Source organism: Salmo salar, chromosome ssa01 (genome assembly GCF_905237065.1).
Source record: "Salmo salar chromosome ssa01, Ssal_v3.1, whole genome shotgun sequence".
In the NCBI taxonomy this organism is placed as follows: domain Eukaryota; kingdom Metazoa; phylum Chordata; class Actinopteri; order Salmoniformes; family Salmonidae; genus Salmo; species Salmo salar.
In genome coordinates, this window is record NC_059442.1 from 32775824 (window position 1) to 32802061 (window position 26238).

General features: G+C 42.5%; 1 protein-coding gene across 2 annotated transcripts in view; it reads left to right on the forward strand.

Annotated features, from left to right (window-relative positions):
- Nucleotides 1-26238, forward strand: part of ddhd1a (DDHD domain containing 1a) — a 40137-nt gene that overhangs the window by 4394 nt on the left and 9505 nt on the right. Inside the window, exons 3-5 of one of the 2 annotated variants that reach the window (XM_014193950.2) lie at nucleotides 5409-5510; nucleotides 10991-11119; nucleotides 15088-15235. In XM_014193950.2, the coding sequence (XP_014049425.2) occupies nucleotides 5409-5510; nucleotides 10991-11119; nucleotides 15088-15235 (379 nt within the window). The remainder of the gene's footprint in view (nucleotides 1-5408; nucleotides 5511-10990; nucleotides 11120-15087; nucleotides 15236-26238) is intronic. The other variant, XM_014193958.2, reaches the window with a different exon arrangement.

The window sequence follows — 26238 nt, forward strand, 5'->3', positions numbered from 1 at the left end:
ATAGCTTGTTGGAGCACTCAGAAAACAAATGACAAATGGAATCTTTCAGTCAGCGATTCCCTCCTGAATGCACAGTCTTCAGCCCTGTGAAATGGCTGCTTCTTCTGTGATGAATGTGAGTGTGTGAATGACTTTCGATACCAGAGGTGTTAAATCAGTGTGTCACCAGGAGAGATTGTGTGTGTGTGTGTGAGAGAGAGGGAAAGCAAGGGAGAAGGAAAATGTCACCTGTGTGTGTGTGTGTGTGTGTGTGTGTGTGTGTGTGTGTGTGTGTAAGAGAAAATGCCACCAGTGTTGGTGTGTGTGCTGTATCTGTGTGAGAAATCATCGGACAAACCAATGCTAAGCTTGAAGACAACTTCTATCTCGAACTGAGAACAGGTGTTGCTTTCCTACCAACCAAGGCCAACGCCATCTCCTCAGTGTGTGGCACTCTGAATTGGACCATAACACAGTGTTTGCACAGTGATTAACCTCCCATTGTAAATGATCATGACTTGCTCTGACTCAGTGTTGATCAACATAAGTTTAGTCCTTGAATGGGTCCCTGATCTAGCCTCTATTTCAGACCTGTGTTCTGAATGCATCCAACAGTACAGTCTGTTCATTCATACAAGGACAGTCTCGCCCTTCAGGAGCAATATGGGACTGTATATATAGTCATGAGTAGACTGGCTGGCTACTGGAGGTTGCCTTATTGCCAATGCAATGTTCTCTCAAGCGCCTGCACGGTACTAGCTACGCCACTCAAATTTAATCACCGACAAGAACTGGTGGAAAGACAGAGGAGACTCGCTCTCTACTAATCCATGTGGGGACCAAACAATTGATTCCCATTCAAAATCCTATTTTCCCTTAAACCTAACACTAACTGTAATTCTAACCCGACTTGTAAACCTAAAGCCAAATGTCGCCACTTGTCCGAATTTCCCTTGTTTTACTACCCCTCCTCCTCCCTCTTTCTCTCACTCTCTATCTATCCCTCTTTCTCAAACGTACACAAATATAAACACACACCGAGGACACAAGTCATAATCAGTGTGTTTGAAATGGGATCAGGATTACGGCAACGGTTGTCACTTTCACGTAGGCACCCACAACCCAGCCCTTTCCAAATCCCCCTTTGAAAGCACTGCCACATCCCATAATTTCCATTTTGAGTCAACTCTTTGAGAGAATACAAAACTGTTCTGTTCTAACGCTTCACCACATTTCTTTATGAATTCATTCAAGGATTCACTTCAAAGTTATCTGTTAACACATTCTGCAAAAGTCAATGAAGTCTTGAAAATGACAGTGAGTCTATTGTACATTAGCTTACCAAATCGGATGCTCTGATCAAGGCATAACTTCCGAAACATGTTAGCCTGCCTGGACGAAAGTTAAAAGGTGCGATGAGGTGGTTTCTTTTTTGTACAGAATACAGAGAGTCTGTCTTACTTGCCAGTCTGGCTTGGAAGTTCCTCTCAGAGGAAGAAAGTACAAAGTATCACTATGAGAGTGTTTGTTGTACAGAAACCGTCATTTGGCAAAAACATTTTTGATACTGTAGGCCAGGCCTGTATGCTCAGTCGCTCGCACACATATCCACAGAGTTGCTCCATGCAGTGTGACTGAAAAGTCCCATTGGGGCTCCATGACCCTCTCACTGTGATTACATCATCTAAGGAGCAGGGTGTTAATAACAAGAGGCCCCCTGATGGCTCCCCTCAGGTTTTAGGAGGCCCGAGTAAGCTTTATGTGACGTCTTTTTGACTGTGGACACATTACACCTTTTGTTTGTCAGACCTGTTTAAACATGCACTGGCTGTGTATCACTTAGAGAGAATGTTTATGGAAGAATCCCTGGTGGATATGTGTGTACTGTGTGTCTGTTGGAGTGGTGGGTGATGGCAACAGAGAGATGTGGGTATGTGAAGGGACTGTGTACTGATGTGAGAATCTATCATACGGATGTGTTTTGAAGGCGTTTGAATCAGTAGAGAGATTTGCATGTGGGCTGGCTAGAGGCTGGGCCAGAGCTCATGACGGTGGGGTGTACTTCAGTCCGTCAGTCTCCTGGAGCGTCACGGCAAGCAAAGCCCCCCAGGCACACAGGGTCATATGTCAACAACACACACAGGCCAGAACATCACATAATGTCATGTCACAGCTAGGGCTGGGAACTGCCAGGGACCTCAATACGATATTATTAGGATACTTAGGTACAGATACGATATGTATTGCGATTCTCACAATTCTATATGTATTGTGATTCGATTTTGTGATTCAATGTTCCAAACATGTTGCTCACCATATGTCTGCTGTAGAGGGACAAGAGAGAGACATGAGGAAACGAGGTTTGATCCATCATTGAAATAAAAGTGCTGAAAACAAATTGTCACCCTATTTAAAAAGATGGACAACAAGCTATGAAGGAAAAATACTGCAGTTAGTGAATAGGCTGCAGGTACAGCCAACTAGCAAAATAAATTATATTGCGATATTGTCAAAGCGATACGATATATTGTCAAAAGTAATATCTCTATGTAACTGTATAGATTGTTTTCCCTCCATCACTAGTCACAGCTCTAGTCTACAACCCAGGACAATCGTCATGGCACACTGACATTTTACATTTAGCATATGTATTCGCTAAGCTTTCAATAGCTAGAAGGCCTATCATTCAAAATACTTTTTTTTTTTTTTTTCTTAATCTTAAGAGTTTTAGACACAGTTTAGTAGTGTAATGCATTTTTATGTTTATTTGAAGGCTGAATACCTCAGGCTGTATGTTGCTATGTGGGTGTGTGGGTGGCTGGATACACTTGATGGAGAATAGCATGGATGTGATGTGATTGACCAGATACTGTAGCATTCTGTTGTGCTGGTCTTTTCCCTGGCCAATTAAATCCAAAGCTCCCAGCGGAGTAGACAAGCTCTTAACCAATATGACATTTGAAATGTCATTCCATTTGAGAGGTTTATGGTGCTCTCTCTTAAACAGAGAAATCCATACCAATGGACCTTTTGATTCAAGATGTAGGCCAAAACAAGTTCAGCGCAGGCCATGTCAAAATGTAATCTACTCCATAACACTGCCGTTTTGTCTCCAATTGTCAACATCCAGAAATGTACCGCAATGAAACCCTAAGCCCAAGATTAGCCTTTAATCACGGCCACACAAGCCAACTTCAGTTCAGAAAACAAGTCAGATATATTAATGCTGCATTAGTAGTAATTTAAATGATACTGTAATATACTTCATTAAGGACATCCCCAGACAGTAAGTTGTTAAGCAGGATGAACCTATTTGTTTCCAGCCACTGTTGTGATGTGGTCCCAGACCCTCAGAGGGTGGCGTTTCTCTCTTTCTATATAACAATCTTTCTCTCTTTCTCCCTAACTGTCTCTCTTTATTTGTCATTCTCTCTCTCTCTCCCCCCCGTCTCTCTTGGTCTCCCTCTTTCCATCTATGTCTTCCCCTCTCCCAGCCTGTCCTGACAACACTTGTACAATCAGCAGGTTTCGCCCAATCCCAGCCCAGCTGAGGAAAGCACTGCTGTCATTTGCAAGTCTGATCTCTTGGTCCTAACCCCCACTCAAATGGTACAATTATAGCCCTATCCGGAATGGAGATCCACATTCATTTGGTAATCAAATGCCTGAAAGGATAGGAGACATCTCAATACCATATCCACACCCATAGTAATTCTGCTTGACTGATTATGATACTATTTACATTCCAATACACCAACGTCATCCTAAAGTCTTATTATTATCCAGATACAACTCCCCGTTGACAACTTGCTTGCGCCTGGGTATTCTTGATGGACCGATCACAGCCTATTTATAGCTGTGAGTAAATGTGAAATATGGAAGCAGTCACAGCACAGCATAATACCTTTATGGCCAGCTGAGCTCCCAGCTCAGGGTTCTTCTGGTTTAATATGAACACCCTCATGTTCACTAACACACGTTAAACATAAACCCACTTCAATCAGCTAAGGCCATTCCTCCCCTCCAACAGTAAGGTCCACAAACAGAGCTCTGCCACAGGGCAAGGCCTAGGTCATGTTATCGGTCATGTTATCTGGGTCAGTGTGACAGTGGTAACTGTTCCTTTTAGGTCAGGGCTCAGACGGATTCCCAATGTCCTTGTCACTGCACAGTCTGACTGCAGCCATAGGCTATGTGATGACATCAAGTCTGACACAATGGTCTAATGGAAGGACATTTCTCTAAATGAAACCCTGGTTGCTTGATAGCTGTGAGAGAGAGAGCAAGAATTACTGTATGGCCAGTGTGTGGGAAGGAGTGAGCAGTTGCTTGGACTTTAGGAAATATCTTGGAGGGCAACTTCCTCCTCTCTGTTCTCAGAAATGGTTCTCGCCTCTGTTCTCAGGAATGGCTATCCTTCCCTGAAGTTTTTCTAACCCACTAAAATAATTTAGCTCTTTTGTTTTTTTAGACTGAAAACATGAGCAAGGGGGAAAAAAGCTGTAAGGCAGGCTACTTCTAAGAAACCTCTCTGTAGGCAGCCCACTCACTTTTGGATCGTTGTGAAATCCTCTTAAAATATTACGCTGTTAAGTCTGGCTTTTACTTTGATAGCCCGCCAACATTTTTTCAGGAACATACTTTTAAATTTGATGTTGGAATGTTGTTTTGCAATTTGTACTCAACCTGTTTGACAAGATGAATGACAGCTATCTGGCTGAATGTACTATACCACCATGTATTCCTCTTATCACTCTGAATATGTTATGTCGTATATCACTGTCATGTAGCCTCCATTGACCAACCATTTGGTCAGAGGTAAACAGTCGTCATTGTCATGTTTGAAAATGATTTTATACAAAACTATCTGTTCATTACCAGCACATGATATAGTCCACACTGAGTACCCTAAAGGCAGTAAAACAAGAATAAGGTTCAGGTGCTACCTCAGTCATCTTGGGCATATGTCAAACAGCGCTGCAAATGAGTTTCAATGGTCCCTATCAGCTCAAGATTGTGTGCAACAGCACATATTGACATGTTAATTAAGCCACCAAAATGAAGAGCCATGTTCATATAGACATAGGGACAGGTTTTATTTGAATGAAGAACTTTGCTTGTCAGTTGATTGAAGCTAATGAAATTTAACAAAATGTATTACTGGTTAGGCTATATGCTTCAAACTTTTCCAAATTATTTTTTTAATCACTTTTGAACTTTTACTAATGCACATTTCGGTGACATTTTCTGATGTGAATACTAGTCAACAGCTTCTAACCAACAGCTGTACTATATACCCACCCAGGGTGGCTACCTGATACCAGCGCTGCTTGACAAATGCCCTCCAGTCTAACAGTGATGGCAGTGGGTAGCCCTTTGTGACAAAACACCAAAGTCATGTCCTTCACTCACTCTCTCTTGGTTGTTAGTTCTCTCCCACCTGCCCCCTTTCTACCTCCCCTTTCTTTTCAAATGGAGTGGATATCAACCGAGTGCTACAACTAAATGTCTCAAGCGCAAGCGCTGCTCAGGTACTGTAACGCCAGCCTTTTTTTATCTCCTACATTATATCTGCTATACTCCCTCTTTCCTCTAGATCTTAGGTCTTGATTGAACTAGATCTTCGCTCACCCCTTTGAGCTCTCCCTAGAACTAAGTCCAGTTAGACAACGTCAACCCGCTCTAGTAGAACTGGATCTAGATTAGACGACGACTCACTCCTTTAGTTTAAACTGGGCCTAGTCATTAGAATGCCTCCCTTCCTGTGTCCCAGAGTATGTCACTATTACTGCTGCTGCTTTCTGGACTTTTGGATGATACCTGCAAGTCTTGCTCCGGTCTGTCTGTTAGTGGTGGTAGAGCTAAGTAAGTGGAGAGTCAGTTAGCTAGTAACATCTTTCCAGGCTCTCTAAATCCAAATAGGAAAACGAAGGATCTGAGCTCAATAAGCTGGTTCTCCAAAAAGCCTCCCCTTCTCCGCCTCCCCTTCCCTCCAGCGGCTTGATCACATCTTAATGAACGTCCCGTATCACCACCACAGCTCTGAAGAGAATGAACAAAGCTCTCGTTTAGAGGCAACAGAGGCACCATTCAGGCCCACATAGCACACTGTGCTCTGCAAGCTGCACTATAAGCTCCAGCATTGCCTCAATGGATGGAATAACTGCTCCTTTATTGCTGGCGATAGGAGTCTATACACTATCTGCAGCACCGTAGGGCAGGGGTTAGCAACTAGATTCAGTGACAATTTTTGTCGGGGGGGGGGTGTGGTCGGCAGGCCACAAAATAATTATAATAATTTTGTACACTGCACACCACAACTAAGTCCAAAAAATAACTATTTCATACCTTGATTACATTGAGACATCATGTCTCTTTTTATTCGTAGGAGTACTTGGGAACAGATTTCCTTAATTAAACACATTTTTAGCTGACTTTATGGCGATTTGTCTTTAGACCAAAAACTAAAATCCCCCCTTTTTATAAAGAGCTTTGGGGGGGCCAAAAAAAGATCAGTTTTCGCCAACTGTTGCTGACCCCTGCCCTAGGGCCAATCTAATTCAGTACTGGGTTGCATTCAGCAGGCACGAAACGTTCTCTACCATTTTGGGGTTAATGAATGTGACCCTAGTGTCCTAGCATTGAGAGTAGTACTCCCTCTGTGGCTCTCTACATGGTGTGGAACCCTTCAGAGGCTAGGAACATATCTAAGATGTTTGGCAGACCCTAGTTAGGTGTTGCCTGTAATTGTCACACTAATTCTCCCATGCCAATTAAAAGAGACAATACTGCTCTGAGCTAGCATCCTAACAATAACACTGTATAAACATAACAGTAATTCATTTGAGGAAAGGAGCTTTGCCTTGGTTTAGTGGCATAATTCCCTATCTCAGGAACAAAGCTACAAGAGGCTCTCTCTCGCTCTGTTTCTCTCTCTCTCTCTCTGTCTTACCTCTCTCACTCTAGTTCTAGCTCTTGGTCTCTCACACGGTCTCTAAATCTATCTACAACTTTTTCTCCCTCTTCCCTCATCCTCTCTTGCTCTCCGGGGCATAGTTGGAAAGCCTCCCATGTAAACCTCTTAACCTCTGTGTGGCTGACTGTTAGATCCTCTGGTGTGCTTTGATCCAGGCCTCCCCCTCTTCCCCTCACTGGCTTGTCTGCTCTGCCCTGGGCTCCCCTGTAAAACAGGATGCTGTCTCTGAGAAGCTTGTCCATCTCATTTCCCTTCTCATTTGGCAACATGAGCACGTTCCCCATTCCCCACCCAGTCAGCCATGATTTATTTATTCCTATGGCTGGCTAATGGGTAAGACTGAGTACCTGCTGCCTCCTCAAGACATCCCGTTTTACAGTGGACTCAGAGTAGGTGTAAGCTAAGTGGTGAGGTTCTTTCCCTACTGTACTTCTCCGATCATTAGAACAGATCATTCTATCCCTGCTGCCTGCCGCCGCTTCTGTAGAGTACTGTAGTAAGATGATGTACAGTAGTGTGGTATAGTGCTGCTTGTCAATTCCATATAAATTCACCTCCTGATTTGGCTGAATTGAAGTGGAATTGAGCCCAACCTTGGTGTGATACTTGTTGTGAAGCATGCTTGTTATCCCAAGTGATTTCCAATGATAAATGAAAACATGCTACTCTAACCCGGTGAAAAGTTCTGCAATACTGACAAATCTTTACCCTCAGGTCTTCGAATGCAATAGATTCTTATGACCATCGACTGGTGTGAGTTTTCTTTTTACTTTGTCTAAAGCTGTTTGGTTGGGATTCAGTCCCATCCCTTCTACACATCCCTCTCTTAAGCCCCAATGGGTTACCTCTCCTAAATGAAACCAATTCCACGCGGTCCGCCATCTATCACAGCTTCTTCTTCATGGGTTAAGTCCTGAGCTCCTGCTTGTCATTCCATTAAGCCGTTTTGGATCATCAGGACTCTGAGGGTCCCTGAATGGAGACTGATCAACTGGAGCATCTATGACTGCTCCTCAATCCTCACCGCGCTGATGAGATTAGAACAGGGACGTCCTGCTTTACCCCTCCACGTGACTCTCACAAAGACACTGTTCTATTCCCCGCTGGTGGTTCTACAACACTTCTCAGATGCCTCCAATTAGGAGGTGGAAAGGAGGAGAGAAAGAGGGGGAAGGAAGGGAAGAAGGTGATTTGATGCTTTGATGTCCCCTACTCTGTAGATTGTACTGCATTAGTTAAGAGTTTTCTGAACACCTGCTGAGTGTTTTCAGAGCATTAACAAGCTAATGCACCAGCAGTAATCTGGACACGATCTGAGGAAGCGAGCGCTCTGGACAGTGTGATACCGGTGTGATGCTCATGCCAAGGCCCCCCCGCCATGCCAAGTCTCACTCTCACACATGATTAGTCCTGTGCAAGTACAAAGCACAAAAATTACAAATACTATTTTGCCCAAAACATACAGTTCCCGTCAAAGGTTTGGACACACCTACTCATTCAAGGGTTTTTCTTTTATTCTACAATGTAGCACATAGTAAAAATATAGTGAAGACATCAAAACTATGAAATAACACATACGGAATCGTGTAGTAACCAAAGAAGTGTTAAACAAATCAAAACATATTTTATATTTGAGATTCTTCAAAGTAGCCACCCTTTGCCTTGATGACAGCTTTGCAAACTTTTGGCATTCTCTCAACCAGCTTCACCTGTAATGTTTTCCAACAGTCTTGAAGGAGTTCCTGCATATGCTGAGCACTTGTTAGCTGCTTTTCCTTCACTCTGCGGTCCAACTCATCCCAAACCATCTCAGTTGGGTTGAGGTCGGGTGATTGTGGAGGCCAGGTCATCTGATGCAACATTCCTTCACTCTCCTTCTTGGTCAAATAGCCCTTACACAGCCTGTAGGTGTGTTGGGTCATTGTCCTGTTGAAAAACAAATGATAGTCCCACTAAGCGCAAACCAGATGGGATGTCGTATTGCTGCAGAATGCTGTGGTAGCCATGCTGGTTAAGTGTGCTTTTAAATTCGAAATAAATCACTGACAGTGTCACCAGCAAAGCACCATCACACCACCTCCTTGCTTCACGGTGGGAACCACACATGTGGAGATCATCCATTCACCTTCTCTGCGTTTCACAAAGACACGGCGGTTGGAACCAAAAATCTAAAATTTGGACTCATCAGACCAAAGGACAAATTTCCACCGGTCTAATGTCCATTGCTTGTGTTTCTTGCCCCAAGCAAGTCTCTTCTTCTTATTGGTGTCCTTTAGGAGTAGTATCTTTGCAGTAATTCGACCATGAAGGCTTGAGTCACGCAGTCTCCTCTGAACAGTTGATGTTGAGATACTTCAGAGTTCAAGTAGCAGACACATTTATTTGGGCTGAAATCTGAGGTGCAGTTAACTCTAATGAACTTATCCTTTGCAGCAGAGGTAACTCTGGGTCTTCCTTTCCTGTGGCGGTCCTCCTGAGAGCCAGTTTAATCATAGCACTTGATGGTTTTTGGGACTGCACTTTCAAAGTTCTTGAAATGTTCCAGATTGACTGACCTTCATGTCTTAAAGTAATGATGGACTGTTGTTTCTCTTTGCTTATTTGAGCTGTTCTTGCCATAATATGGACTTGGTCTTTTACCAAATAGGGCTATCTTCTGTATACCACCCCTACCTTGTCACAGCACAACTGATTGGCTCAAACGCATTTAACAAGGTACTCCTTTTATTTTAAATGCATTCCAGATGACTACCTTATGAAGCTGGTTGAGAGAATGTCAAGAATGTGCAAAGCTGTCATCAAGGCAAAGGGTGACTACTTTGATTTGTTTAACACTTTTTTGGTTACTACCTGATTCCGTATGTTATTTCATATTTTTTATGTCATTTGTTTGACCTTTTATTTAACTAGGCAAGTCATTTAAAAACACATCTTATTTTCAATGACGGCCTAGGAACAGTGGGTTAACTGCCTTGTTCAGGGGCAGAACAACAGATTTTTACCTTGTCAGCTCAGGGATTCGATCTTGCAACCTTTCGGTTACTAGTCCAACGCTCTAACCACTAGGCTACCTGCAGCTACATTGTATTATTCTACAATGTAGGAAATAGTAAAAAGAAAAACCCTTGAATGAGTAGGTGTCCAAACTTTTGATATTTGTTTAACCCTTTAGTATGTGTACTTTACTGTATTTGTACTTGGGATATCACTTTTCAACAGTACAAGTAAAAACAATCGCTGGAGGATGTCTTTAATGTCCACCTCTTCTAGGAATCCTTTTGTCCTGGACATTTTAACACTGTCCTTTTAATCCCTCCTGATTCTCTCTATGCACCCCAGGGTTTGGTCTGGACCAATACCAAAGTACCTGGACACCTCTTCACGTACTGTACCATACAGTGAATCTGAAGTGGCAATCAAACCTCAATGTGACCGGCTCAACCCAGTCAACCAGTTTTCATTTATCGTTCATGTTTTCACTCTTACTTGCCCTGTTGCTGTTGCCCGCTAAGATTATGAGGCTGAAATCTAATCTAGTTCTCTGTATGATCTGCACAACCTGAGTGTAGCCCATCCACATTGGTGATTGAGCTTACCATAGAGACCTAATTGGGAATTGTGTGGTACAATATTATTTCACATAATCTACTGTACACATTCAATGACATCCAAGCAACCAATGGGCGGGCAACAGTTGAAATATGCAGACTTTGTGAACCTTTGTGCTTCTTCAATATGTGTTTTTCTGGTTCTCTAGTGACCCCCTGCAGATCAATGCCCTAGTCTGTATTTGATCGAGCACTAGACTACACCAAACTTTCTCCTTGTTAAGTTGTAACATGAGGAATTTGTAATCACAATTTTGATGAGTGTATTTTCTGTCTTTCCCCCTGCATTTGTTCATTGTTCCTCTTGTCATTTTTCTGCTTGCTCTCACATCTCATTCCCCCCTTCCTTGCTTTCTAATTTTTCCATCCCTCCATTTTTTCCCCTTCCTCCCTTTCCTACTTCTCCATCCCTCTTCTTCCTCTGCAGCTGTCCACAGTTTGAAATTGAGTCGGACCCACGTGGACTGGCACAGTGTGGACGAGGTCTACCTCTACAGCGATGCCACCACCTCCAAGATCGCCCGCACTGTCACCCAGAAACTGGGCTTCTCCAAAGGTTAGAGGTCACTGACTGCCCACTCTTCTGTTGAACCCTTCCTCCCCTTCCCCACCCCAATATCAAGTCAAGTGAAGATGAAGAGGTGGATCTGGCATGAGTTCTCAATCTCCTCTGACACACAAACCCACTACCGCTGGAAATCTCCTTAAGGCTGTGCCGGCCAGCCAGCAAGCAGATAATCCTATTTGCCTATTGTGTAGAGCAGGTGTTCTCAAAGTGAGGGTACTGTAGGGGTCCGCGGCCAGATCAAAAATGAAAGGGACAAGGGATCCGTGGAAAATGTTTAGAGGGTGTAATACAATAAAATATTATTCTACAATGTATGTTTTTAACCCTGGGCAACTTGGGCCTGGGAGGCTAACGGATATTGGTATCCACAGTACCCTGTCAGGGTACAACTCAATACTTTCCCTATTCCCCCTATTTATATACACAATCGGTCAAAAGTTTTAGTACACCCCCATTGTTCCAGTTTTTATAGAACTTTAAGCAATTCAAGTCCAGTGAATAACCTGAAATGGTACAAAGGTAAGCGGTAAACTGCAAGGGGTAAAAAAAAAGTTTCAGTTACCAAAAACTGAAATTATGTACAATTCAGAGTAAAAAAAAGAATTTTTCAGGGAACAAGCAATGGGTTAACAACTTACAGCTGTTCTGCAGCAATGAATTAAATTAAGCCTTGAAAGTTGATGCTAACAATTCCTGCAGGTGTCCCAATTTATGTTGATTACTTACAAAACCCTCTGTCTGTATAAAATCAGTGTTGGAACAGACTGTTACTACACCCTCTTAAGCATTATTTTGACAGTATTGTACTGCAGGAAGTAGTATATTGCTATCATAAAAAAGGAAGGAAGGAAGACAGACAGATAATTATAACCCTTTAAAAGTGTGGGTCTTTCCTTTAGATAAATTGCAAAGAAGCCAAGGTGTCAGTGAGTACAATTTCCTAGACCATCAAAAGGCACTTGAAAACTGGAGGAAACTCTGACCGGAAGAGACCTGGCAGACCCAAAACCACAACAGAATCAGAAGACAAGTTTCTGAGAGTCAACAGCTTGCGTGATAGGTGGCTCACAGGACAACCGCTTCAAGCACAGCTTAACACTGGTCGAAGTTACAACTGTGAAGAGAAGACTTCAAGCTGCAGGTTTGACAGGTCGAGTGGCAGTAAGAAAGCCATTGCTAAGATGGCAAAATAAGAAAAAGAGGCTTGACTGGGCCATGAAGCACCACCAGTGGACTACTGAAGACTGGAAGGTCTTATGGACCGATGAATCAAAATTGGAAATCTTCAGTTCATCACGCAGGGTTTTTGTACGCCGTTGAGTAGGCGAAAGGATGGTTCCTCAGTGTGTTAAACCAACTGTCAAACATGGAGGAGGAAGCGTGATGGTCTTTTGCTGGACCCAGAGTCGGCGACTTGAACAGAGTAAGTGGCACCATGAACCAAAACGGCTTCCACAGAATTTTGCAGCGCCATGCAATACCCTCTGGTGTACGCCAAGTTGGTCAGGGGTTCATCCTACTGCAAGAAATACCCCAAAACATAGCCTGGAGGTATGTCAGAACTACCGTAGATGAAAATAAGACGGTAGGCTTCAAATCATGGAATGGCCAGCACAGTCTCCAGACTTAAACCCCATCGAGCTGGTTTGGGATGCACTGGGCGGAAGGGTGAAAGCAAAGCAACCTACAAGGGCACACGTTTTGTGGTAACATCTTCAACAGTGTTGGGAAGAACTTTCTAAACAATATTTGATTTCCATTGTAAAAAGAATGCTATGAGTGTGTTTGGCTGTTATGTCTGCAAAAGGTGGCTACTTTGAATCAAAAGTAGATTTACATTTTGTTAAACAGAACAATTCCATTATTTATGTTTTGTCTCCAATTGTTTATTTGTTCTATACTTTAATTTTAAAGTACATTAAACTGTGTGAATTTCAATAAAAACTGGAAAAATGTAGGCATTCTAAAACTTTTGACCTGTAGATAGATAGATAGATAGATAGATAGATATACACACACACACACACACACACACACACACACACACACACACACACACACACACACACACACACACACACACTACTGTTTGGGGTCACTTAGAAATGTCCTTGTTTTCCATGAAATGAGTTGCAAAATTAATCGTAAACATAGTCAAGATGTTGACAAGGTTATAAATGATGTTTATTAATTGAAAAAGTCATTGTGTCCTTCAAATTTTGCTTTTGTCAAAGAATCCTCCATTTGCAGCAGTTACAGCCTTGCAGACCTTTGGCATTCTAGTTGTCAAAGTAATCTGAAGAGATTTCACCCCATGCTTCCAGTTCGGAAAAAAAAAGAAATGTATGAATGAAATGTATGCATTCACTACTGTAAGTCGCTCTGGATAAGAGCGTGTGCCAAATGACTAAAATGTAAAAAATGTGAAGCACCTCCCGCAAGTTGGATTGGCTTGATGGGCCCTTCTTACGTACCATACAGTCAAGCTGCTCCCACAATAGCTCAATAGGGTTGAGATCCGGTGACTGCTGGCCACTCCATTATAGACAGAATACCAGCTGACTGCTTCTTCCCTAAATAGTTATTGCATAGTTTGGAGCTGTGCTTTGGGTCATTGTCCTGTTGTAGGAGGACATTTCTCAAAATAGACACTAATGTACTTGTCCTCTTGCTCAGTTGTGCACCGGGGCCTCCCACTCTTTCTATTCTGTTTAGAGCCAGTTTGCTTTTTTCTGTGAAGGGAGTAGTACACAGCATTGTACGAGCTCTTCAGTTTCTTGGCAATTTCTCGCATGGAATAGCCTTCATTTCTCAGAACAAGAATAGACTGACGAGTTTCAGGAGAAAGTTATTTGTTTCTGGCCATTTTGAGCCTGTAATCAAACCCACAAATGCTGATGCTCCAGATACTCAACTAGTCTAAAGGCCAGTTTTATTGCTTCTTTAATCAGAACAACGTTTTTCAGCTATGCTAACATAATTGTAAAAGGGTTTTCTAATGATCAATTAGCCTTTTAAAATTATGAACTTGGATTAGCTAACACAACATGCCATTGGAACACAGGAGTGATGGTTGCTGGTAATGGGCCTCTGTACGCCTATGTAGATATTACATAAAAAAATTAGCTGTTTCCAGCTACAATAGTCATTTACAACATTAACAATGTCTACACTCTTTCTGATCAATTTGGTGTGATTTTAATGGACAAAAAAATGTATATTTATTTTCTTCATAAACGCACTACAATTTTAAGCTTTAAAACTGCAATGTTTTCTCTTTGCCTTGTGGCAAAATGTGTAGAATTGCAGGATATTAGCTTTAAAGCCGCAACAACAAAAAATCTCTGCCCCGTGACAAAATGTGGGCCTTTTCAATTGTTCGTTCCCAGGGCCGAGACTTGGTTTGTCCAGCCATGCACTGCCGATGTCATAGTAAAACTTCTTGTATGCTATTTGTTTTATATCACTCGAGTTGTGTTCTGATTATGAGGGGGTCCCTGATGAATTTACTATCAGAAAAGGGAGTCCCGACCCCAAATAGTTTGAGAACCCTGGTGTAGAACAGTGTTAGCACAGGAAGCCAGCCACACATGCAGCCTGAGCCACAGACACAGCGGGAAGCTTCCAGTATCCTACTGCCCCTGTAAACTCAGTCACCTTATTGCTACTTTCAGATACAGGATGGCCTAGGATGTTCATCACCATAACTGTATGCATGTTGTGTGGTCATTTCATTGTGGCCTCTGTGAAATGTCATTTCACGGTTTGAGTCTATCAAGCCTTAATCATGAATCAAGACTTTACTAATGTTGAACACAAGTGAACAAACGCTGATGAGCATAACATTGTTTACCCAACAAATGCAATGTGCAGCCACCCAGTATGTTGATATTTTCCTGACACTGTCCCTCTCTCCACCGCCTGTTCACCCTCTCCATCCCCTGTCCCCTCTGTAGCCTCCAGCAGTGGTACACGGCTCCACCGGGGCTATGTGGAGGAGGCCTCCTTGGAGGACAAGCCCCCCCAGACCACACACGTCGTCTTTGTGGTCCACGGCATTGGACAGAAGATGGACACAGGACGCATCATCAAGAACACTGGCATGTGAGTGCTCTCTCATTCACTGTGTGCATGTTATAGTTATTCTACTGGGCGACATGGTGCTGCCAACATCGTGGAGGGTCATGTGTTGAACTCTGTATATCTATGGCTCTGAGGTAACATAGTATGCATCCCAAATTGCCCTATTCACCCTGGTCAAAAGTAGTGCGCTATAAAGGGAATAGTGTGCCATTTGAGACATAGCCATGTTGATTTTTCTACTGTGTGTGGAGAGACTGGGCCAGTTTGATCTACTGTGGGATGATGTAGCTACATGCACTGCTGTCTGCTGATCGGGTGGCATGAAGCCTCAGCCCACACACGTCTTGATGTGTGTTCCTATGGAGATGTGAATCGGTATGGAATGTACCACAAAGTGTTTGTCTGAGAACATGTTCACACACGTGTGTTTGAGAATGCACACCTGTCTTAATGTGGATGTGTCCTGTTCCTGTCCTAGATCTTATTCGTTCATAATTTGATCGATTGCCCCAGCGCTTGACTTAGACTGAAATAGGTGCCTATACTTATTTTGGGTGCCAGTACTGTTTAGGTGCAGGAGCGCCACAAAACCTTTCAGCTAATATGTTATGTTATAAGAGTAACAGGAGCACAAGCAGTAGAACATTTGACGTGCCGTACTCAGCTCCGGTGAGCTCCTGCCCAAGTCAACAACTGGATTACCCTCATTGGTGTCCTTCTATGAGACGTTTATCATGAACAACTGTCAGACTGGTTAGGGCGCAACTTTCACACAATTGCACCGTCATGATGTTCACCAGATGCTATCTTAGGAATGCAAGTTATTATCAGTGTATTATGTTAAAGCTGCATTATGTGAACCATTTCCTCATTGAACTTAACAGGTAGGTAAGAAAGTAGGTACACCCATGGGTGTCCTTCCCTCCACCACACTGGCCATTTATCATTAAGACATGCCTAGGCATTTTGTATTGTGACTGCCTGCTCCAAGTAGTCCACCAAGACCAGACGTCATCATCAGTGGTGTAGTGCTACTTTTTACGTGAGGGAGCATCAACAAAATGATTAAATAAAGCGTCATAATTTCCTAAATCAAAGTTTGTACCGACAGATGTAGCCTATTCAATATATCATTCTATAGAATAGAATTCTATATCATTTATAGAATATGCATATAATGCATCCTCCAATTGCAATCTCTGCCTATACCAGAGGGTGGCAGAGTCAGGGGCGGTTCTGGGGGGGGGTGGGGGGTGGGGCAGTGCCCCTGTGATGACAATTTTGGACCCCCTTGTGGCCCCCCCTAAATGTGGAGTATGAAATAATTTTTACATACATTTTTGCTATCGTTCTTTTTTTACATCCGTTATTAGACAGTGGCAACGCGGAACACTAATGATTATGAACATGGTCTTTTGCCTGCTAATGCCTGCAATGCAGTGAAGAAAACGATATGACAACAATAACGTCTAATGTAACTGGCCCCTCTAACAGTACAACTGGCCCCAGCTTGGCCCCCCCCAGTTGAAATGGTCTAGAACCGCCACTGGCTAGAGTACTAATTTACTCAAAAGTATCCCTCTTAAGAAACTACTCGAGTAAGAGTATTTTTTTTTATACATTTCATTGGTCAAAGGGTCGTGAAACAGTTGCAGACATAAAAGGGAACCAATAGTATAAATTCTTGTAAAACCCTAACATTTTAAATCGCATTTTGAGTGACAACGTTTTAATCTGACAGCGACAATATACAGTGCCTTCAGAAAATATTCATACCCCTTGACTTAGTCCACATTTTGTTGTGTTACAGCCTAAATTCAAAATTGATTTGTTCTCATCCATCTACACACAATACCCCATAATGACAAAGTGAAAACATGTCCCAATAAATTGACAAATTTATTGAAAATGATATATTTCTAAGTATTCACACCCCCTGAGTCAATTATGTTGTGACTCTTTCTGGGTAAGTCTCTAAGAGCTTTGCACAACTGGATTGTACAATATTTGGAAATTATTTAAAAACATTATTCAAGCTCTGTCAAGTTGGTTGTTGATCATTGCTTGACAGCCATTTTCAAGTTTTGGCATAGATTTTCTAGCCAATTTAAGTCAACTGTAAATAGGCCACATTCATTGTCGTCTTGGTAAGCAACCCCAGTGTATATTTGGCTTTGTGTTTTAGGTTATTGTCCTGCTGAAAGGTGAATTTGTCTCCCAGTGTCTGTTGGAAATCAGACTGAACCAGGTTTTCCTCTAGGATTTTTTACTGCACTTAGTTCTATTCAGTTTCTGTTTATCCTGAAAAACTCCTTAGTACTTGCCGATGACAAGCATGCCCATAACCTGATGGAGCCACCACCATGCTTGAATATATGAGTGGTACTCAGTGATGTTTTTGTTGTGTTGGATTTGCCCCAAACACAATGCTTTAGAATTTTTTTTTTTTTTACAGATTTACTTTAGTGCTTTATTGCAAATAGGATGCTTGTTTTGGAATACTTTTATTCTGTACAGGCTTCCTTCTTTGCACTATGATTTAGGTTAATATTGTGGGGTAACTACAACGTTGTTACATCCTCAGTTTAATCCTACCACAGCCATTAAACTCTAACTGTTTTAAAGTCACAATTGCCTCATGGTGTTGTCCCTGAGCAGTTTCCTTCCTCTTTGGCAACTTAGTTAGGAAGGATGTCTGTATATTTGAAGTGAGTGGGTGTACTGATACACCATCCAAAGTGTTCATTTCACCATGCTCAAAGGGATATTCATTGTCTGCTTTTTGTTTTTGATCTACCAATTAGTGCTCTTATTTGCGAGGGATTGTAAAACCTCCCTGAGTTGTATGTCACGTGCTGAATACAACAGGTAGACCTTAGCATGAAATGCTTACTTACAAGACCTTAACCACTTCAGAATTTTTACAAAGTAAGAAAATATTATCAAAAGATTAAGAAAAATACAACAAGTTATACAATAACATAACGAGGCTGTATACAGGGGTTGCCGGTACCAAGTCAATCTGCGCGGGTACAGGTTAGTTGAGGAAATATGTACATGTACAGTAGGTAGGGTCGAAGGGACTATGCATAGTTAATAAACAGCGAGCCGCATAAAAAAAGGGGGTCAATGCAAATAGTCCAGGTAGCCATTTGATAAACTGTTTAGCAGTCTTATGGCTTGGGGGTAGAAGCTGTTAAGGAGCCTTTTGGACCTAGATTTGGCTCTCCGGTACGACTTGCCGTGTGGTAGCAGAGAGAATGGTTTATGACTAGGGTGGCTAGAGTCTGACCTCTGACACCACCGGGTATAGAGGTCCTGAATGGTAAGAACCTTGGCCCCAGTGATATATTGGGCCTTATGCACTATTTCTCTGTAGAGCCTTGCGGTCGGACGCCGAGCAGTTGCCATACCAGGCAGTGATGCAACCAGTCAGAATGCTCTCGATGGTGCAGCTGTAGAACTTTTTGAAGATCTGGGACCCATGCCAAATCTTTTCAGTCTCCTGAGGGGGAATAGGTGTTGTGGTTCCTTTTTCATGATTGTCTTGGTGTGTTTGGACCATGATAGTTTGTTAGTGATGTGGACGCCATGGAACTTGAAGCTCTCTATCCGCTCCACTACAGCCCCGTTGATGTGAATAGGGGTGTGCTTGGCCACCCCTTTCCTGTAATCCGCAATCAGCTATTTTGTCTTGCTTATGTTGAGGGAGAGGTTGTTGTCCTGGTACCACACGGCCAGGTCACTGACCTCCTTGTAGTCTGTCTCATCATTGTCAGTGATCAGACCTACCACTGTTGTCGTCAGAAAACTTTGATGGTGTTGGAGTCGTGCTTGGCCACGCAGTCATGCGTGAACAGGGAGTACAGGAGGGGACTAAGCATGCACCCGAGGGGCCTCGTGTTGAGGATGTGTGTCGGATGTGTTGTTGCCTACCCTTACCACCTGGGGGTGGTCCAGGATCCAGTTGCAGAGTCCCAGGGTCCTTAGCTTAGTGATGAGCTTTGAGCACATTATGGTGTTGAATGCTTAGCTGTAGTCAATGAACAGCATTCTCACGTAGGTATTTATTTTGTCCAGGTGGGAAAGGGAAGTATGTAGTGCAATAGAGATTGCATCATCTGTTGGGTCGGTATGCGAATTGTAGTGGGTCTAGGGTTTATGGTGTTTGTGAGCCATGACCAGCTTTTCAATCACTTCATTGCTACAGGGCAGGTTACCTTTGCGTTCTTGGGCCAGGAGCTATGGTGGTCTGCCTGAAACATCTAGGTATTACATACTCGATTAGGTATAGGTTGAAAATTGATCAACGCATGCACCGAGTTCGCGTCTTGGTAATCTGTCTGGGCCTGCGGCCTTGTGAATGTTGACCTGTTTAAATGTGTTAATCACATCAGCTACGGATAGCATGATCTCGCAGTCGTCCGGAACAGCTGGTGCTCTCATGCATGGTTCAGTGTTGCATGCCTTGAAGAGAGCATAGAAAGCATTTAACTAATCTGGTAGGCTTGCATCACTGAGAAACTTGCGGCTGGGTTTCTGTTTGTAATCCGTAATAGTTTGTAAGCCATGCCACATCCGACAAGCGTCAAAGCCGGTGTAGTAGGATTCAATGTTAGTCCTGTATTGACGCTTTGCCTGTTTGATGGTTCGTGGGAGGGCATAGTGGGATTTCTTATCAGCGTCCCGATTAGTGTCCCACTCCTTGAAAGCGGAAGCTCTAGCCTTTAGCTCAGTGTGGATGTTGCCTGTAGTCCATGGCTTCTGGTTGGGATATGTACGTACGGTCACTGTGGGGATGACATCGTCAATGCAGTTATTGATGAAGCCGGTGACCGATGTGGTATACTCCTCAACGCCATCGGATGAATCCCGGAACATATTGCAGTCTGTGGCAGAAAAACAGTCCTGTAGCTTTGCATCCACACCATCAGACCACTTTCATATTGATCGAGTCACTGGTACTTCCTACTTGAGTTTTTGCTTATAAGCAGCCATCAGGAGGACAGAATTATGGTCAGATTTGCCAAATGGTGAGCTTTGTACGCTTCTCTGTGTGTGGAGTAAATGTGGTCTAAAGTAGTTTTTTCTTTTTCTGGTTGCACATGTCAAATGCTGGTAAAAATGAGGTAAAACGGATATATATATATATATATATATATATATATATATATATATATATATATACATACATACATACACACACACACACACACACACACACACACACACACACACACACACACACACACACACACACATCTCAGCAAAAAAAGAAACGTCCTTTCACGGTCAACTACGTTTATTTTATGTGTAAATATTTGTATGAACATAACAATATTCAGCAACTGAGACATAAACTGAACAAGTTCCACAGACATGTGACTAACAGAAATGGGATAATGTGTCCCTGAACAAAGGGGGGGTCAAAATTAAAAGTAACTGTCAGTATCTGGGGTGGCCACCAGCTGAATTAAGTACTGCAGTGCATCTCCTCCTCATGGACTGCACCAGATTTGCCAGTTCTTGCTGTGAGATGTTACCCCACTCTTCCACCAAGGCACCTGCAAGTTTCCGGACATTTCTGGGGGGGAATGGCCCTAGCCCTCACCCTCCGATCCAACAGGTCCCAGACGTGCTCAATGGGACAACAGGTCCCAGACGTGCTTCTCTGGTCATAGCAGAACATTGACATTCCTGTTTCGGAGGAAATCACGCACAGAACGAGCAGTATGGCTGGTGGCATTGTCATGCTGGAGGGTCATGTCAGGATGAGCCTGCAGGAAGGGTACCACATGAGGTAGGTGTTGTCTTCCCTGTAACGCACAGCGTTGAGATTGCCTGCAATGACAACAAGCTCAGTCTGATGATGCAGTGACACACCGCCCCAGACCATGACGGACCCTCCACCTCCAAATCGATCCCGCTCCAGAGTACAGGCCTCGGTGTAACGCTCATTCCTTCGACGATAAACGCGAATCCGACCGTCACCCCTGGTGAGACAACTGCGACTCGTCAGTGAAGAGCACTTTTTGCTAGGCCTGTCTGGTCCAGCGACGGTGGGTTTGTGCCCATAGGTGACGTTGTTGCCTGTGATGTCTGGTGAGGACCTGCCTTACAACAGGCCTACAAGCCCTCAGTCCAGCCTCTCTCAGCCTATTGCGGACAGTCTGAGCACTGATGGAGGGATTGTGCATTCCTGCTGTAACTCGGGCAGTTGTTGTTGCCATCCTGTACCTGTCCCGCAGGTGTGATGTTTGGATGTACCGATCCTGTGCAGGTGTTACACGTGGTCTGCCACTACAAGGACAATCAGCTGTCTGTCCTGTCTCCCTGTAGCGCTGTCTTAGGCGTCTCACAGTACGGACATTGCAATTTATTGCCCTGGCCACATCTGCAGTCCTCATGCCTCCTTTGCAGCCTGGCTAAGGCACATTCACGCAGATGAGCAGGGACCCTGGGCATCTTTCTTTTGGTGTTTTTCAGAGTCAGTAGAAAGGCTTCTTTAGTGTCCTAAGTTTTCATAACTGTGACCTTAATTGCCTACCATCTTTAAGCTGTTAGTGTCTTAACGACCGTTCCACAGGTGCATGTAAATTAATTGTTTATGGTTCATTGAACAAGCATTGGAAACCGTGTTTAAACCCTTTACAATGAAGATCTGTGAAGTTCTTTGAATTTTTGTCAATTATCTTTGAAAGACAGGGTCCTGAAAAAGGAACATTTCTTTTTTTCTGTGTGCACGCACGCACGCACGCACGCACACTCTACATCAGGCGAGAAAAACCTCAAGATTTCCTTAATATTAGAGGTCGCGCACCAGCTGTTTTTGACAAATAGACACAGCATACCACCCATCGTCTTACCAGAGGTTGCTGTTCTCTTGCCGATGCATGGAAAACCCAGCCAACTGTATATTATCCATGTCCTTGTTTAGCCACGACTGAGTGAAACATAAGATATTACAGTTTTTAATGTCCCGTTGGTAGGATAGTCTCAAACGGAGCTCATCCGGTTTATTCTCCAGTGATTGGACGTTCGCCAGTAAGACGGATGGTAAAGGTGGATTATCCACTCGCCGAGTAATTCTCACTAAGCACCCGGATCTGCGCCCCCTGTATCGGCATCTCCTTTTAATGCGAATAACCGGGATTTGCGCCTGGTCCAGGAGGAGCCGTAAATCTTTTGCTTCCGATTCGTTAAAGAAACAATCTTCATCCTGTCCGAGGCGAGTAATCGCTGTTCTTATGTCCAGAGGCTCTTTACGGTCATAAGAGGCGGTGGCAGAAACATTATGAAAAAACACACAGAATAGCCCATTGTTTAGGAGCCCGTAAAACTGCAGCCATTCTCTCAGGCTACATCCTTACATACAATTATGTATGTGCATGGTACAGAGATGAGGTAGTCATTCAAAAATCATGTTAAACACTATTATTGCACAGATTGACTCAATGTAATTAGTACATTTTTACTCCTGAACTTTTTTAAGCTTGCCGTAACAAAGGATTTGGATACTTATTGACTCAAGACATTTCAGCTTTTCATTTTTTATGAATTGTTAAATCATTATTCCACTTTGACATTATGGGGCCAGTGAAACAACCTGAATTTAAAATTTATATTTTAACAAAACAATGTGGAAAAAGTCAAGCGGTGTAGATTCTTTCTGAAGGCACTGTATATCTTGCCCGCTCTGAGTTTTGGTGCTTAATCTTTTTTGTGACTATTCGGCTTCAGCTAACCATCCTAAAATCTCATTAGAAATTAGTTGTTTTTGATGTAGTAGTAACGTTATAGGCCTGCTTTGCTATTATATTCGGTCCTGTTATGTAAAATGCCAATGAATCATTGTGTGATCTTTAGACATTGATTCAGCTTTTATCTAACTGCACTATTGTGAGAAGTGATGATCTTCTGTGAGTAATAATGTTAAGTAATGAGTAAGACTATTAGGCATAGGCAAATATATCTTGATTAATGTTAATTTAAGCCATTGGAGCGCCCTTCGTGGTGCTGAAAGGACAGCGCCACGATTGTGCAATGATGGTAAAGAAGTTGAACCAACTTGAGGTAGTGAAAGATATTTCGCCGTTCGGCCAGTTTAGGAACAAACAAAACATTTCAGTATAGCCTAATAGGAATACATGGTATAGATATTTGTTGGCTATATCCTAATGTTAATTCATATAGTTTAATATCTTAGCACTGTTTGCAAGGAGAACTTTAGTTGCCAGTAGGCATTTTCATTGTATTGTGTAGCTTACACGACATCATAAATAAACTTTGAATTTATTAACTTGAACACATGGTTACAATATACCCAATTACAGAATAAAAGAAAACCGAGAGGTGAACTATCAATTCATAGATTTTATTTGCATAGATTAAACATGCTATAAAATCAATTAACCAAGTAGTGAACATTAAATCATTACTATGTAGAATTGCAGGAAATTTATTTTAAAACAGCCATAAAATCAAGCTTTTGGTGTGGTGTATTCATGCATCTTAATAAACTATAACATTATTACCTCCAACTGCCCAATTCACCTTTCCAATTTCCCACCCTAACATACCAACCTAGAACGGCCCTGCATCTCAACCAATAGCCAATATAGGCTACATTTCCCAAGCAGCGCTACAGCAACTTCCAGAGAGCGTCAGGCTCCTTGGGCTTTGCGGTGGCCACTCTGGTTTGGGTGTACTTGGCAAACCTTGTCGCCGTAACCAAGTGGTCACATCTTCTGGGTTGCAGTGCGTAAGAGGGAGTCCGTGGAGTTATATGAACATCAAGGCAGACACTCAGTGAATTTGTATGCTAGATCTCGTTGGTGTGATCAGATTCATGTGGCTTAACCCCGTTTTACAGGGAATGAGATACAGTTTAAACATTGCATGCCCACAAAATACAGTTGAAGGCGGAAGTTTACATATACATTTAAACTCAGTTTTTCACAATTCCTGACATTTAATCCTAGCAAAAATTTGTTTTTTTTAGGTCAGTTAGGATCACCACTTTATTTTAAGAATGTGACGTGTCAGAATAATTGTGGAAAGAATGATTTATTTCAGCTTTAATTTCTTTCATCACATTCCCAGTGGTACAGACGTTTACATTCACTCAATTAGTATTTGGTAGCATTGCCTTTATATTGTTTAACTTGGGTCAAACGTTTCGGGTAGCCTTCCACAAGCTTCCCACAGTAAGTTGGGTGAATTTTGGCCCATTCCTGCTGACAGAGCTGGTGTAACTGTGTCATGTTTGTAGGCCTCCTTGCTTGCACACGCTTTTTCCATTCTGCCCACAAATTTTCTATGGGTGGAGGTCAGAGCTTTGTGATGGCCACTCCAATACCTAGACTTTGTTGTCCTTAAGCCATTTTGCCACAACTTTGGAAGTATGCTTGGGGTCATTGTCCATTTGGAAGACCCATTTATGACCAAGCTTTAACTTCCTGACTGATGTCTTGAGATGTTGCTTCAATATATCCACAACATTTTCCTCCCTCGTGATGCCATCTATTTCGTGAAGTGCACCAGTCCCTTCTGCAGCAAAGCACCCCCACAACTTGATGCTGCCACCCCCATGCTTCACGGTTGGGATGGTGTTCTTCGGCTTGCAAGCCTCCCCCTTTTTCCTCCAAACATAACGATGGTCATTATGGCCAAACAGTTCTATTTCTGTTTCATCAGATCAAAGGAAATTTCTCCAAAAAGTACGATCTTTGTCCCCATGTGCAGTTGCAAACCATAGTCTGGCTTTTTTATGGCGGTTTTGGAGCAGTGGCTTCTTCCTTGCTGAGCGGCCTTTCAGGTTATGTCGATTTATAGGACTCTTTTTACTGTGGATATAGATACTTTTGTTCCTCTTTCCTCCAGCATTTTCACAAGGTCCTTTGCTGCTGTTCTGGGATTGATATGCACATTTTACATTTTTTGACTCAAATTAGGTCAATTAGCATATCAGAAGCTTCTAAAGCCATGACATAATTTTCTGTAATTTTCCAGGCTGTTTACAGGCATAGTCAGTCAATTTTGATACAGTGAATTATAAGTGAAATAATCTGTCTGTAAACAATTGTTGGAAAAATGACTTGTGTCATACACAAAGTAGATGTCCTAACCAACTTGCCAAAACTATAGTTTGTTAACAAGAAATTTGTTGAGTGGTTGAAAAACAAGTTTTAATGACTCCTACCTAAGTGTATGTAACTTCCGACTTCAACTGTAAATGATGGATTTATTGTGAAGGTGTATGCTATATTACATTGATTTATTAGACTGTTTGAAATGTAGACATTCCAAAGGTCTGCATCAGTGGCTTGTAGGCTATGGGTGGAAGCCAGGAGATGCTAAATGTGTTTGTTAATTAACGGTCAATTACCGTGAGACCGTTATTTGCTAGACAATCACCGCCTGACTATTTCGTGACCTCCACAGCTCTATGTATGATATACCCATTTCTAGCTCTGAGTCTTTACTTTTATCCAACAGCATCCAGATGGTGGGTCTCATTTGTCTTCTCCATCTCTATCTTCTCTTTCTCTTTTGCTCTCTACCAACTCCTCTCTCTTTCCACCTCTCCACCTTCTCTATCTTTTGTGTTCTCCCTCGTTTGCTTTCTGCTTTCTCAAAAGGCTGACCTTTTGGAAATTACACTTTCAATATGAGTCCATCTGATCTCCTCCCAGTAATCAAGTAAATGATATCTTTAGCGCAGACTGATAATGACAGGGCACGAGACACACTGACACACTTTTTTGAATTAGACCCTGCTTGTACAAGACTCACAACAGTTAATCATTCATTTCTGACATGAAATACCTGCTAATGATATTTTGAATGGTGTGCATTTCACACTCTTATAAATGTATTTTCTTTGAGTCATTTAAGTGATGCCGCATTTTGGTTGACATTTTCAAACAATATAAAAAGATGATGCTGGGGTTTATGTATTTTCTTGCAGTTTCATAAATATTCATCTGTACTTACAGTCCTGTGTGACTACAATTTAAGGCTTA